The sequence below is a fragment of the Chionomys nivalis genome, chromosome 2, assembly GCF_950005125.1.
Source record: "Chionomys nivalis chromosome 2, mChiNiv1.1, whole genome shotgun sequence".
Taxonomy (NCBI): Eukaryota; Metazoa; Chordata; class Mammalia; order Rodentia; family Cricetidae; genus Chionomys; species Chionomys nivalis.
In genome coordinates this window covers 103,878,452-103,892,701 of record NC_080087.1, presented here as the reverse complement: position 1 = coordinate 103,892,701, position 14,250 = coordinate 103,878,452, and the positions used below count along the sequence as shown (strand labels likewise).

General features: G+C 53.3%; 1 protein-coding gene across 1 annotated transcript in view; it reads left to right on the top strand.

Annotated features, from left to right (window-relative positions):
- Positions 1 to 11,294: 11,294 nt before the first annotated feature.
- Positions 11,295 to 14,250, top strand: part of Gpc1 (glypican 1) — a 29,490-nt gene continuing 26,534 nt past the window's right edge. Inside the window, exon 1 of the mRNA XM_057754082.1 lies at positions 11,295 to 11,907. Coding sequence (XP_057610065.1) covers positions 11,742 to 11,907 — 166 coding nt within the window. The 5' untranslated portion in view covers positions 11,295 to 11,741. The remainder of the gene's footprint in view (positions 11,908 to 14,250) is intronic.

Below are 14,250 nucleotides of genomic sequence, written 5' to 3'. Positions count from 1 at the left end.
ACACTTTCTCCTCCGTATACCTTCAATTTTCTCTGCACAGGGTGTTTGCTCGCTTGCTTAGTTTTGAGTCGGTCTCACTGTAGTCCAAGCTATCCTCCTGCCTCAGCCCATAAACACTGGGATTACAACTGTGTCACCATCACTCTCAATTTTATTCAGTCAGGTTTGATTTTCTTGTCTTTTTTCTTTTGTATCTTATAATAAATTGATTTAAGACAAAAGTACTTTCTTTTTTTCTATTAAAACAGGTCTCATACCCTTTTTCTTATTAAAATCCAGTCCTTTCTTTTATATGAAACATATTTTATATTAAACATGCAGTCCTACCGCCTCCCTCCATGGTTTTGGTTTCCCTTCTTTCAACTACTGAGAGGCAATCACGACCAAAAAATATTAAACTATCCAACAACAAATTTATATAAGCAATCATAATTTTAAATTGCATAATGTTTTGAATAACAGGAAGAAATCGGAGGCCATCTCCTTGTGTCCACCAGAATGGAAATCTTTCCTGGTCCTGTGTTTCCACGCTGTGTGTTCCACTCACCTGCCAGTCACACAGCGACCTCCTCAGCTGTCGTTCTACTGCGGCAGCATGGGCAGAGACCATACCCACAAAACTTTCACTACAGTGTATTCTTACAACCTTTTCCACTTTGCTGTTAGTGATTGTTAATCTCTTGCCGTGCCTGATTTGTAAACCAGTCACAGGTTTGTCAGTATAGGGAAGCTAGCACACACAAAGGACCGTGGCCACTGTGGAGGCCGGCACCGGGAGCCCCTCAAGTGTTTCCCCAGGTGATGAGGAGACAACTGTGACCATTCGTCTCGTCCCTGTTATTTTGGTAGTTCTACCTCCATATATTAATAAGAATTTTAAACCAACAGTAACCTTAATATTTAGTGAAGATTGAGAAGCAGATTGGCCTCTGGGCATGCTTTCGCGGCATCTTAACTGTGTTAACTAAGGTGGGGACATGGGCCCACTGTGGGTGGGATTCCCCAGCTGAGATTGTAGGTTGTATAAGTGGAGAAAGGGCACAGAGCGAGAGTGTGTGTTTATCTCTCTCTCCTCTCTCCTTGTCTCTCCTCTCTCTCTCCCTCTCAATCTCTCTCTCTCTGTGTTTCTCTCTGTCTCCTATCTCTCTCTGTCTCTCTCTCCTCTCTCCCTGTCCCTCCTCTCTCTCTCTCTCTCCCTCTCAATCTCTCTCTGTGTTTCTCTCTGTCTCTCTCTCCTATCTCTCTCTGTCTCTCTCTCTTTCTTCCTCCCCTCCACCCCAATGGTGGATGTGATCGGACTACTGCTTCCAGCTCCACCTTCCTTGACTCCCCCACCACAATGGACTTGAAACTTGAACGGGAAACCAAAATAAACCTTTTCTAATGTAAGTTGCTTTTGTCAGAGTGTGTTACCACAGCAATATGAAGAGATGCTAAGACAGTGTGGAGGCCAAATATCACTAGTTTCTATATAGCAAGAAGCTGAGAAACATCTTACATAACACCTAAGTTTCATGGCTACTTCTGAGCAAGCCCAAATTCTATTATTCTGTTTTATTTATTGTATGTGTTTGGCTGTTTTGCCTGGACATGTATCTGTGCACCCCATGTTTGCAATGTCCACTGCAGTGCCCACGGGGTATGGAACTAGCTCTTGTAGACCAGGCTGGCCTCAAACTCAAAAGAGCCTCTGCCTGCCTCTGCCTTCCGAGTGCTGGGATTCAAGGCATACACCACCACCCAGCAAAACAGAGTCTGCTAACAATAGCAGTCAGAGTTCTTAACCACTGAGCCATCTCTCCAGCCCTTCTTTGAACCAGCTGAAGTTGTATTTAACTTGTATTTGCAAGTCAAGCAAGGGTGGACTCCTGGAGGCTTGGCTGCCCCAATGATTCCCTCCAGGCTCCTGTCCAGTGTGTATTGTAACCTGATATGGCCACAACGTATGATCTTAGTCACTAGTGCAGACCTAACACAATGCCACACACCGGGTAATTTATAAAGTACAGAAGCATTTCTCAATCCAAGAAGCCCAAGATTAAGAGGCTCCAGTCTTGCAAGATAGCACCTTGGACACTGTGTCATCCAGTGAGACACCTACTATATCCTCACATGGCTGAGAAAGACAGCAGTCCCACTCCCACAAGACATTTACATAATGGCACCAATGCCACCACTGAGCCCAGTGCCAACACTGCTGCCCTGGAGACTGAGTTTCCACACGAGTTCTGGAAAGGGATTTAAACCACAATAAGGTCTCTATGGTAACACGGCAGTGCTTTGGGGTGTATGGAAGGTCAACCGAGCAGCAGTGGGCTACAGATTGGAAACTGAGCCAATGCCTGTCCCCCTCCAGAAGCTTGGCAAGTTTCACCTGAGCTCAGTGGCTCTCTGTCCCTCTCTCTCCCAGTGAACAGCCTAAAAGTACCCTCGGTGCCTCACACACAGTGTGAAACCCAAGGCTTCTGAGGGTTGAGGAAGGAGTTTGGCCCTGGACAAGCACTGGCATCAATAAAGCCAATGCAGACCAAGGTTAAACTGAGGAGGCCAGCTGCCAATGGTGCCATCCCTGTCACAGAGAGAGTTGGTTTCCAGCATGGTGAGGACTGATACTCTGTCCCAGAATTCACAAAAAGGAAGGATTGCTCTCTGATGGTGCAGACAATCCCAGCACTCTGGAGAATGGAGCAGAAGGGTTGCAAGTTCAAGGCTGCCTCAAAACCAAAAGGGTGAAGAGGCTGTGAATACCTGGCTCACTGATGGAGCTCTTGATAAACCCTAGCTTATATACGGCCCTGAATTCAGCCTTCAGCACAAAGAAGTTTCATTGTGGATTGATTGACAAGATTCAGGAGGGCAGTTCGCTATCCACCTCTTCCTTTCCATAGTGAAGAGGTTAGTTGGTTGTAACCAGGATTTGGTGGACAAACCAGAGACAGGGCATTGGTGACTGACTTCGGTCTATCCTGCAGCTATCGAAAACACCCCTTATTTTAATTGAGGTTCCAGAGGCCTGTCCTGCTTCTCAGCTTCTGCCCATGGGAGATTTGTGGCACTGAAGGGCTTTTGGGGGGACATTTGAGGTCAGGTCTCCAGGCTCTCCACTTTTATCCTGAAAAACAGCTTACCTCGGTTTCTAGTAAGAGGGAAGTCGAAGTCGCCAAGGCGTAGCTCTGGTCCCCCAACCCCCAGCACATTCCAACTCAGGCATCCCAGGCTGGAGTCACTTTAGAAAGATGACAGTGTCAGCCCTACACAGAGCTGGCTCCACACCAGGCTGCCCGAGGCTATACTCCACCAACTCTCCCTCAGGAACACCCTGTTCTCTTGGGCTTTACTGAACTCAAAGTCACATAACAAAACCACCATAGAGCCATTTACATCATTGTGCAAAAAAATACCTTTCCAGTTCCTCTGTCCTTTCTACAGTTGACCTTTTACCTTTGGTTATAAAGACTCTTTGTGTTTTCTAAAAAGCTATATCCCTTGCAGGGGTGATTTACAGCTATATCCCTTGCAGGGGTGATTTACAGGACTTTTCTGAGTCTCTCGGCTGTCCCTTTTGTTTTCCTGATAACACTTCCTTGGTGCACAGTTTTTCATTTCGATGAAGTCGAATTTATCTGCTTTTTAAATCTTGTTGCTTGCCAAACATCACAGCCAGGAATCCTCTTCTAAATCCAAAACCACAAAGGTTTTTCATCTAGGATTTTCTTCTAAGAGTTTTATAATTTTAGCTTATTGAGGCTTTTGATCCATTTCTAGTTCATCTTTGTCTGGGGTGGGAGGGAAAGAGTCTAACTCCAGGTGTCTGGACTCACTTGCTAAAGACACTCCTCTTCCTCCCCCTAACAGTCTTGGTATTCTTGTCTATGGCAACTGACCACAGAAGGGCAGGCTTTCCATCTGAGCCCTCAGTCCCATTGGTTTGTATGACTGTTTTGATTACCATAGCTTGGCAGTGAGTTTTTAACGTGAGTCTTCAGCTTTAATCTGATTCAGAGAACAGCCTACGCCCACTCCAGGGGCTCAACAGCTAGCCTGATGCTGTAACAGGCCAGTATTTCCACCACCCTCTCTGGCCTCCAGTCCATCTTCAGGAGGAAAGCGCTGCGTATGAGGCCCTTGGAAAAAGAGAGGCTGTCACACCTGCTTCTACAGAGACACTTTAACAGACAATCACTAAAGGACAGAGGTTAAGGGCCAGGCCAGCTATCAACGCCACCAGCCACCTCTAAGAAGGGCACCCCACTTCCTAGCTCACCCTCTCCTCGACAATGGTGGTTTGATTCAAGGCTAGGGCATGGATGTGGCTAGCTGGCTAGCTAACTCTTCATCAGGTCACGGCCAGAGGTTGTGGATACCAGCTTCTTGAACTGTAATCATTGGTTGAGGTTTCTTTCAGTATTATTCCCCCTCTCTTCTCCTGAATTAACCAGGGGCTGCACCCAGCACCAGGGCTGGAATCCTCTTCTACCTCCAGTTGCACCTGGACCATTTCTCTGACCCATCCGGGAACCTGGAATAGACCTGTATCCCTTCCTCCCACTGAGCCTCTCAACCTGGCTACCCTCAGCTAGGCACACATCCCTGCTCTTGCAGGAAGGTGCAGGGACTCCCAGAGCAGTGCAGATCCTGCTATTTCCCCTCTCAGGGTCATGAAGCTGTACATCCAACCCGTGCAGGTCCACTGCCCTTGGCTCTTGCCCTCTAAAGACCATCTGGCAAAATTACCTTTATAGAGGAGAACGCATATGGCATATGGGGTTGCAGTTTGCCACTGAGCTTGTGCAACCTGCTCTCCAGGCTCTTGCAATGCCTCCCCTTTAACGAGACTCTTCCTCAGGAGTCCCTCTCGTGCCTAGAGTGTAGACCTCAGTCTTAACCAATGTAAATCTGGGTCCTTTGTTGAGGAATATTAGTTGAAGACGTGTTACATTTGTTTATGCTGTGGAACATTTGTATAATGATGCAAAGGTGGGTGGCATTCTCTTTCTCTTAGGTTGCATTTGTTTAACTCTGTGAACTTGAATTTGTGTGGCTTTGCCTGTCTAAAACACCTAATTGTCCTAGTAAACAGCTTGAACAGCCAATAGTGAGGCAGGAGAAAGGATAGGCAGGGCTGGCAGGCAGAGAGAATAAATAGAAGGAGAAATTCAGGAAGAGAGGATTAAGGAGAAAAAAAAAGAGGATTTCAAGGGGCCAACCACCTAGCCAGTCAGGGAGTAAGAAGTAGAGAAAGGTAAAACGCCCAGAGGCAAAAAGTAGATGGGATAATTTAAGTTAAGAAAAGCTGGCAAGAAACAAGCCAACCTAAGACATAAGTAAGAATAGGCCTCCAGGTATTTATTTGGGAGCTGTGTGGTGGGCCCCCAAAGAGCCCTAAGAGTTAACATAAAAACTATCGTCCTCTTCAGCCAAGTGTCAGCTGCCTCTCTCGCCTGCTGCTGCCAGCAAGGCCACACCGGTGACCTCTTATCCCCAGATGGAGGTGGACGGTACCCTGCCCAGTCACTGCCCCTTGTGCAGCTCAGCTCTGAGGAGCTCGCCCTCGCAATAATCCTGAGAACAGCAGCTTGGCGTCTTCTAGCAGTCTCACCAGGGGCAGCAATGTCCGGAACAACCATGAAGAAGGCAGGGCCTCCTTCACACTGCTCAGAGCGGTTGCGTCTCTGCAGAGCTGCCAGACAGCAACTACCTTAGCGTCCTGCCTCTGAGTCGGGTCGTATCTGTGATGTACACCAAAGCCAGATAGGACTTGTCCAAATGATGCTACAGCGGAGTTTCTATTAGACCCATGTCGGTAAATGGCCGCACCCAGAGTAGGCTGGGAGCGCGTGTGAATGCCACCAGGACCTTCGAGACACTGGCCCTGACCTGCATACCTTGAACCAATACGGCCAGACTTGTTAAGCTGCGTGCACTTCAAACAACAGCTCCCAAATAGTTCAGAAGTAGGTGTTCTACACGATAGTGGACTTCTTCCTCAAACAGATGGAAGTTCACCGTGGTGGGTGTGGGTGGTCGTGCCAGGCCTTGCCCACCAGGCAGCACTCATCACCACGCCTACTAACCAGGTATGTTCAATTGTCCTTACCCACTGGGCGGTGGTGGGGCACACCTTTAATCCCAGCACTAGGTATGCAGAAGCAGGTGGATCTCTGAGTTCTCCAGACTGCTCTACAGAGATAGTCCCAGGACTACACAGAGAAACCCTGCCTCAAAACAAAACAAAAATTGGCCTTACTCTGTAAGCAGCTGTTTGGAGAACTGAATAAGCCCTGCATCTAGGTCGGCTTAAGAGCCATGCTCATCACACAAGAGGATGGAGTCTAGAGGCAAGAAGGCCTCCGTGCCTCTTGATGTTTCAGGAGCTGTATCTGTATGGCTACAAAACCCTTTGCTTCCAAACCTCTGGAGCTGGAAGCACCTAAGAAGCCTGTCTTGGGGGAGAAGCTGGGATCTGAGAGTGACAGGTGGAACATTTGGCTCAGTTAAAAATGCCCTTCCAGAGACGTGAGCAAGGCTCATGTGGCTGCTGTCACATGCACTCAGGGCTCCGAGCTCTGCAGGCAGAGTCCCCGCAGGCTTCTGATTGAAGTTGGCTTTACAAAAAGAACAACCAGGCTGCATGGAATGCAGAACAGAACAGAAGCTGGTAGCTGTCTAAGTAGAAGAGTTTCAGGGCAGGTAGGCAGACGTCACGCAAAAGCCAAAGGGTAGCAGGTGAGTCCCGGAGGACAGCCCAGTTCCTGTTGTCCAGGGCCTTGGGATTATCAGCACACCCGTCTCTCTGCATCTATCAGTCATGTGGAGAGCTTTGTCCAAGCACATCAGACCTGGTTGGGTACTCATGCCCAAATTTCCTCTCTCCTCAGTGTCCTGTCCCAGAGTCAGGGCAGCAAGGCAGGAAAACAGCTCCAAGGACGCAAGGACAGTGGAGCCCAGAGCTGAGTATCTGGGCCCATCTCCTGCTGGGGCACTCAGACAGAGACAAAAGTGGGCTTCTGCAGGGGCATAGCTGCAGCCCGTATGGGTGGCCCAACCTCGTCTGAGCAGGCCTCATTTCGGCTGGCCTGAGTGCGGAGACATGCCCAGACTTCCGGCTGATCAAAGGGACCTGGGATTCAGCAGAGCCGAACGGCTGCCAACGTGCTGCCTTGATGTGGAGTGCCCGCAGGCAGGGGTTTGGGGCAGGCAGGGGGTGAACACAGGTAGGACCACCCTTGAGCAGACTGTGCCAGTGCTGTCTCCAGCCAGCACCCTATGCCCACTCCTGCAGCCCCCAAGTCCTAGAAGCAAGAGCCGCTCTGGAACTCAGACTTGAGGTTCAGCACCTCTGAACCAGGCACGCGATCCAGGACTAGGAGAACTTTGTAGGGACTTATTTCGTGTCTGAGTGGAGGGGAAACAGCACCCTACTTCCTAGAACCCACACAGGGGTGATCTCTCTTGATCTGAGCCCTGTGTGAAACCCCAGATGTCATCCCGATCTAGTGCAGTAACTTCCCTCAGACATGGAGGGAAGAAACAGGAACATTGCAGTGCTCCGGGCAGCAAAAGGTGAGGAGGGCATTTCTCCTGGCTCTGCAGATCCACTCAGGGTCCTGCTTCCTTCTGGCAGGGACTCTGATGCCAATGGCCGAAATATGTCTAGGGAGGTGACTGTTTGGATCTTCTGAGCTGCACCATGCTGCCAGTCGCTCCTGGAGGCCACAATTCTCTCACCAGACCCCTGGCCGCATCTGTTTCTTTCCTCACGCTGCAGCCCAGGGTGGGGTCCCTGCAGAGATGTGGGCCCCCTAGGTTTTCCATATTCCCCAGGTACCGTGCCACCTCCTAAGAGGTCTAAGTGCCATCACCTGTCACCTGCTCCCAGTCCATGCCTCTGACCCCTGCTGCCTTCTGGCTCCACTTTGCACCTGTTAACAGATGGTGGCTTTGAGTGCTGTCTCTTTGGAAGTTGCTTTTGAAGCCACTGAAAGAAGAACACGAAGCCAAAGAGAAGATGAAACATGTTGGTTCAACCAGCTGCGGGAGGCAGTGCCAAATCACAGGGAAAATGTGGAGGCCAATAGGCCTCCTAGGAACCAGCAGACCTCCAATTAGTCCCGATGTCCCTCTGAGAAGTCAGGACTCAATACTCCCGCCCCCAGATCCCTTCAGGACTCTCATGGAAGCCGGGAGCTTGGGAACAAGCACTCTGTTGCCCCACTCTACTCAGCTCCACGCTCTGTGACAATAGAAGTACAGATCCGGGCTTCATCCGGCTTGGAGGAATGCTGTTTCCCCCTTTTAATTTGCTTTCCACCCTTTCATTTCTGCTTTCTGTCTCACATCCATACCATACTTTGGGCAGGCAAGGACCGAAGGCATACAGTGGCCTCAGCACCCAACCTTCCAAAGTCTCACTGTAACCCCATTCCCAACTGCCACAGGAGGTAGCTCCAACCAGGAGAAAGCCTGTATTTGGCATCCAATGCCCTAAGGGTACTTGTGCCAAGCTATGCCATGGCCTAGCTAAGGGACAGCTAAGTCGTTGCCTGTGTTGTGGTATATATAACTACATCTCTGCAGCCAGGAGCCCAGGGGCAAGTAAGGCAGGGTCTGGTGTGTGCAGCTCTCATCTCAGGAATAATGAGGTTCCAGGGGCCACGGCTTTAGGATGCAAGAGCTTTCCCAGCAACCGTTACTCTAAATTGTAACCACTCCAGCATGGTGGTGGTGGCGCACGCCTTTAATCTCAGCACTCGGGAGGCAGAGGCAGGCGGATCTCTGTGAGTTGGAGGCCAGTCTGGTCTACAAAGGGAGTTCCAGGACAGGTTCCAAAGCTACAGAGAAACCCTGTCTCGAAAAACCAAAAAAAAAAAAAAAATTGTAACCACTCCTTCTCAAAAGGTTGCGGGGCATCAAGGAGGCTGCATGGGTGAGGACAGCCGAACAAAAGAGGCACTGGGCAGGGCAGAGCAGGAACGGGCAGCATCTTCTCTGTGTTCCTCCCGAGGCCTTGTCACCTTGATGGCAGCTGGGCAGCTTCAGCAGAGCCCCCTCTGCCATGAAGTCCCGTCAGCTCAGCCTCTTTTTTTTTTTTTTTTTTTTTTATCACCACGGCTCTGACAGGTCCTGACTACCTAAAGCAGAGAGGGCTAGATTGCCTATGTCCCTTCCTGCCCCTTGGCTTAAACTCTGTCCTGGAAATGGGCTGAGAAGCTAACAGACCCTCCCAGAATCTCCCAGAAAGGATGGAGGATCTCTGTGAACTCTGAAGACAGCACCCAATGGGGCAGCTTGCTTCCTGCACATTCCATATACCCCAAATGTCATGGTAAGAACTTCTGCCACCCTCAGAGGATAAGGATGCTATGCTGTGGGTTGGGTCTACTAAAGGAGCTGGTAAGTGGTGGGTCCCATTGGGTACCAGGTCTGTTTCCTTTTATCCAAGGCTGAGACAAGTGAGTTATCTCAGACACAACCTAAGTAGGTAGCTTCCTGCCACATTTTAGTCAAGTGTTCTGATCAGCAAATGTAGGAATAGAAGCTTAACTTTGGTGTGGCATACACATCCAAGGGCTCCTCCCTGGGAGCAACAAGGCCACTGCCTTTTCAGGTACCCTACCCTGCAAGGGAGGGAGGCTGCTGGGGACCTGCCAGGCCCTTACATGCTGCCCTCTGGCTCCTCAGGGAGGAGCATCCCTCTGGAAGAAGGTCTTGGCTGCCAGTACTGCAAGCTGAGGGAAGGTGCTATGCTACACTTTTGCAGGTAGAATGATAAGGATGTCCCTAGAAGAGGAGGTCACCCTATACAAGGCACCAGCTGAGTCAGGATCACATGCAATGGTGACCGGCAACAGATCACACAGGGGCCTGTATTGAGCCTCAGCCAGGTTTAATACCTGAGCCAATTCCCAGGCCACCAAGGAGGCTACCCCTTCATCCACAGGCATGTGGTGGAAGGCTAAACCACAAGGAGACCATATAAAGCAAGCAGGAGCCTGGGTCAGATACAAGTGCCCTATTAAAGGTGGTAGGGGACCCAAGCAGGCCTCGGCAAGCAGTGTGCAGGGGTCAGTGAGACAGGAAAGGTGTTCCAATGCAGGGGTGGGAGATCTGCTCTCTTGGACTAGGTCTCCATTGCTGCTCTCAAGCAATGACTATATGCATAGAAGATGGGGTAACTTCACCAGGAGTTAGGGCAGGAAACCCAGTCTCCTGAAATCGACAGACCAGCAGTCTAGGGACCCTGATGAAGGGGGCATCCTGAGGCATGGGTGATTAGGGGTGTTGTCACAAAACCCATAGGTACTGGCGCAGGTGAATCCAAGTGCCCCACACTCTTTTGTCACACAGGGGTTATCTTACAACTCTTAACCAAGTGAGCCACTTCGTTTGCTTTCTTCCCATTTTCAGATTAAGTCTCTGGGTTCATAGTTTGACCTCAGTTATGACGTCCTCTGGCTTTATCCTCAGGGTAGAGGGGAGAGAGGGAGGGACAGTGCCACCAGCAGCAGCCCAGCAAGAAACTCTGAACCCAGAACCAGCAGCTTCCAGGTGGGATGCCAGGTACCCTCCCTTCCTCCCCCATCATCCCTGAAGCTCTACTCAGCAGCTGACAGTCCACCACAACATGTCTGGGGTTGAGTTGCCCTACATAGTCTCCTCACTCCACTCCTCATTCCAGAGGTCACCTGCCACTCTACATCCAAGCCCATAGACCTGCCTCTGCCCCGTTGCTTTTGTCGCCCGAACACCCAAGGAGTCACGAAGAGCAGACCGAAACACCCGCTGACAATCTGCAACAATTAAGTCATCTGAGCTGGTGAAGGCTAGTTTTTTTGGCCAGTTTCCCGCGTTCAGCCCCCTCACCCTCCTCCAAAACACGTCAGATGAGAACTGGAGCCGTGCCGGAGCGGCCAGAAAGGGCGTAGGGAGGTAGGAGCTGTTGTGGGGGTGCAGGTAGGCAAGGAAGCAAGGGACCAGGACAGAGAGGTGGAAGCGATGAGAGAGAAAGCCACGGACAGTGAAGGATGGAGAGGGGCAAAGGGGTGCTGAATTCGGCAAGGGGCGGGGAAGCCCCTGATTGGCCGTGGGAGGACGTGATGTCACGTCCGGCGAGGGAAGCCCTGCCTCAGCGGTCCCCCCCCCGCCCCGCCCCCGCCCCCACAGGTGGTGCCTCCGCCCTTAGTGCTGGGCTTGGGGGGCACCTTTGGGGACCCCGGACTCAGCTTTGCGTTACCGGCACCCCCCCGCCCCCGTTCCCACCAATCAACCGAGCGCATCGCATGGACTGGAAGGGCCTGCATGCCTCCCCCTCCCTAGAGCAAAGGAGCGCCCGGTGCGCCCCGATCGTGCCCCCAGCCGCGCCCCGCCCCGCCCCGCCCCGCCCGGGCGCTCCCCTCTTCCCGCCCGCGCTCCCCGCCCCTCCCTGCCCCTCTCCGCGGCCGCCGTGGGGCCGGGCGGGCGGCGGGGGAGGCGCCGAGCCGGGGCTGCGCGTTCGCTCGCCGCGCTCTGGGCGGCCCGACTGAGCGGCTGGACCTCGCGCCTCGCGCCTCGCACCCCGCGCCGCAGTCGCAGCCGGCTTTTGTTGTCTCCGCCTCCTCGGCAGCCGCCGCCGCCGCCTCTGGACCACGAGCCGCCGCGCGCGCCGGGACCTTGGCTCTGCCCTTTGCAGACTGGGCTGAGCGGAGCCGGCCGGGAGCAAGGGAGGCGCGCGCGGGCGGCCAGGGAGTCCCGGGCCCCCCGCCATGGAGCTCCGGGCCCGAGGCTGGTGGCTGCTGTGTGCGACCGCCGCGCTGGTCGCCTGCGCCCGCGGGGACCCCGCCAGCAAGAGCCGGAGCTGCAGTGAAGTCCGCCAGATCTACGGGGCCAAGGGCTTTAGCTTGAGCGACGTGCCCCAGGCAGAGATCTCGGGTAAGTAAGGGCGCGGCGGCGTCTGGGGGCTCCGGACCCCAACACTCAGGAGGAGATCTGCTCTGGGCCCCTGGACCCGTGCGCTGCAGCTAGCCCCGGGCGCCAGAACCCGCCACCTAGACTTGGAGTGGCCTCTTGCGCCTATGCTGCTCTGAACCCCGCGGCCCTCGCCTCTTGAGCTCCGGTTCGCTCTGTTGCTTCCCAGTTCCCAGTCGCTACGCGCTGGAGTCCCTTCCCCGTAGCGCTGTTCTGGCCCGACTAGGAACGAGTGGACCCCAGCGCGGTGCACTCTCTTCGGGTCAGGGTTAAAACTGGGCGTCTTCTGCCCCTGGCTTGGCCCAGTCTGCCGGCGGGGCGACAATCCCAGCTCCCGGGGCAGCGTGCCTGCCGCCCTTGTGGCGGAGCAAGCAGTAGCTGTGGGGCGGTCTGTCGGGGCACAGCTCCCGGTGGTAGCCGGCTAGGAACTTCTCTATACGGACCTCTCCCAGAGGCGTCCAGATTCTACTTAGGAATTCCCGCGGGTCCACGGCAGGAGCAGCCTAAGTGGAATTTCTGGGAGGAGATCCTATCTTTCAAGCCTGAATTCCAAGGAAATGTGAGCCCACTGTGGGATTCAGGCGACCCCAGGGCTCGCGGGGATTCCTACCCAAGAACTTGTGCCCGCCAGCGCCCCGGCCCTAGCGCACTCGTGGTCGGGCCGGGTACTTGGGGCCGCCTGGAGCTTGGGAGCCCAGCTGCAGGTGGTCGGCGTCTTGGATCCCGCCCAGGGGCCTTGTCATCTCTTTGTAAGAAGAGCGGCCCTCCTGGCGGCGGCCTCGGCCCTGCAGCTGCTGAGAGCAGCTCTTCCCCTCCCTTCCCTTCCCTGCTGCCTCAGGAGCTCTGGGAACCGAATCTTTATGAGCTTGGAGTGCCCTATGCGGTGTCCTAAGGACCTCCCCAGCCCCGGGCTTCACTCTTAAATGTGTGTGGAGCTTCCCGGGATGGGTGCAACATCGGGGCTTTGATGAGCAGGGAAATCCTGCTGTAGGGTTCTTCTGAAACTGAAGGGGCTTAAAGGCTAGTGGCCAAACTCAAGTGGTACCATAGGCATTCTGAACGAGGAAAATCGGAGTGTCAACCAGAAAGGGTAGCCTGTGGCCTTACCTTGTTTGGGAGTGGTAGTAACTTACAGCCAGGCCCTGGGGAGAGACAGAACCCACCGATACCTTGCTTGGCCTGAGTCTCTTGGCTAACTCCCCCTCAAACACCCCCAGTGCAGGCCCTTCTATGCCTCTCTCCACAGACAGCCCTGCCATGTCAAGGCCACACCTCCTGCACTTCTCTGGGCACTGTCCACCTGGATGCCTGGCAGCAAAAGGTGCTAGTATAATTTCGTTGACGCCTAGCTCACTTTCTCCCCTCCTCCAAATACACATAAATAGGAACTTTTACCAGGGCATCCCTGCCTATTTCTGATCCCTGCCAGCCTCCAGCTCCTCACACACAGCAGTCTGACACCTTCCAGCCTACAGCTCCCCATGGCATGGCCAGGCCCACCCATCTTAATGCCTTCTTGGAGACCTTCTAGAGCATGTACCCAGCCCCAGCTACTGTGCCCATGTAGACAGGGACTGGCAGTGTGGGCAGTGACAAGGGCACTGAGAGGGCAAAAATAAAGAGGCAGAGGTATGGCCTTTCCAGAGAGTCTGGGTCTTACTACCCTGGGTTGGGGAATGTGGGGATAAGGAACTCAAGCAAAATGTGTTGTTGTCTGTCTCCACTGTGGGTGCTGGCCATCCAACTAGCGTGTACGGTTACCCTGCAGAATTACAGCAGTTGTACCAGTTGGGGCCTGGTGTTTGTTGAGAGTCACCCCACTTATTGACATTCAAGACTGGGGACTGTTCTTCCACCGTCCCTAATGGTGCTCCTTCAAACTGGTGCCACACTTCCCTGGAACCCCTTGGGCTGTACCTCACAGCCCGCAGAATGGGAGAGGGAGTACCCACAAGCCCCAGGGCCCTGGAGTGAGTATTAGCACATGGACTGAGAGAAGCGGGGTGGCCTTCAGGATAGCGGGAGCCCAATGGGCAGCCAAGCTCAGGGTCCTGTCTGGTTCTGTACCACCAGACCTGGACGCCAGGGACCAGGCGCCCTCTGGTGGCCCCTGGTGGCACAGTCCTCCCCAGAGCTTTAAATCCTATGTGAGCCCTTTCCTGAAGTTCCCAGTCTAGATTTCCAAAGAGCATGCTCCTCTAAGGAGCATGGTAATCCCCCAGGAGATAGATACCTGCTGAGGTTCTACTGGGGTCAGTGGGTAGTTGGGAGAGGAGAGGAAGACTAGTCCCTGGGCACATGGGTGTC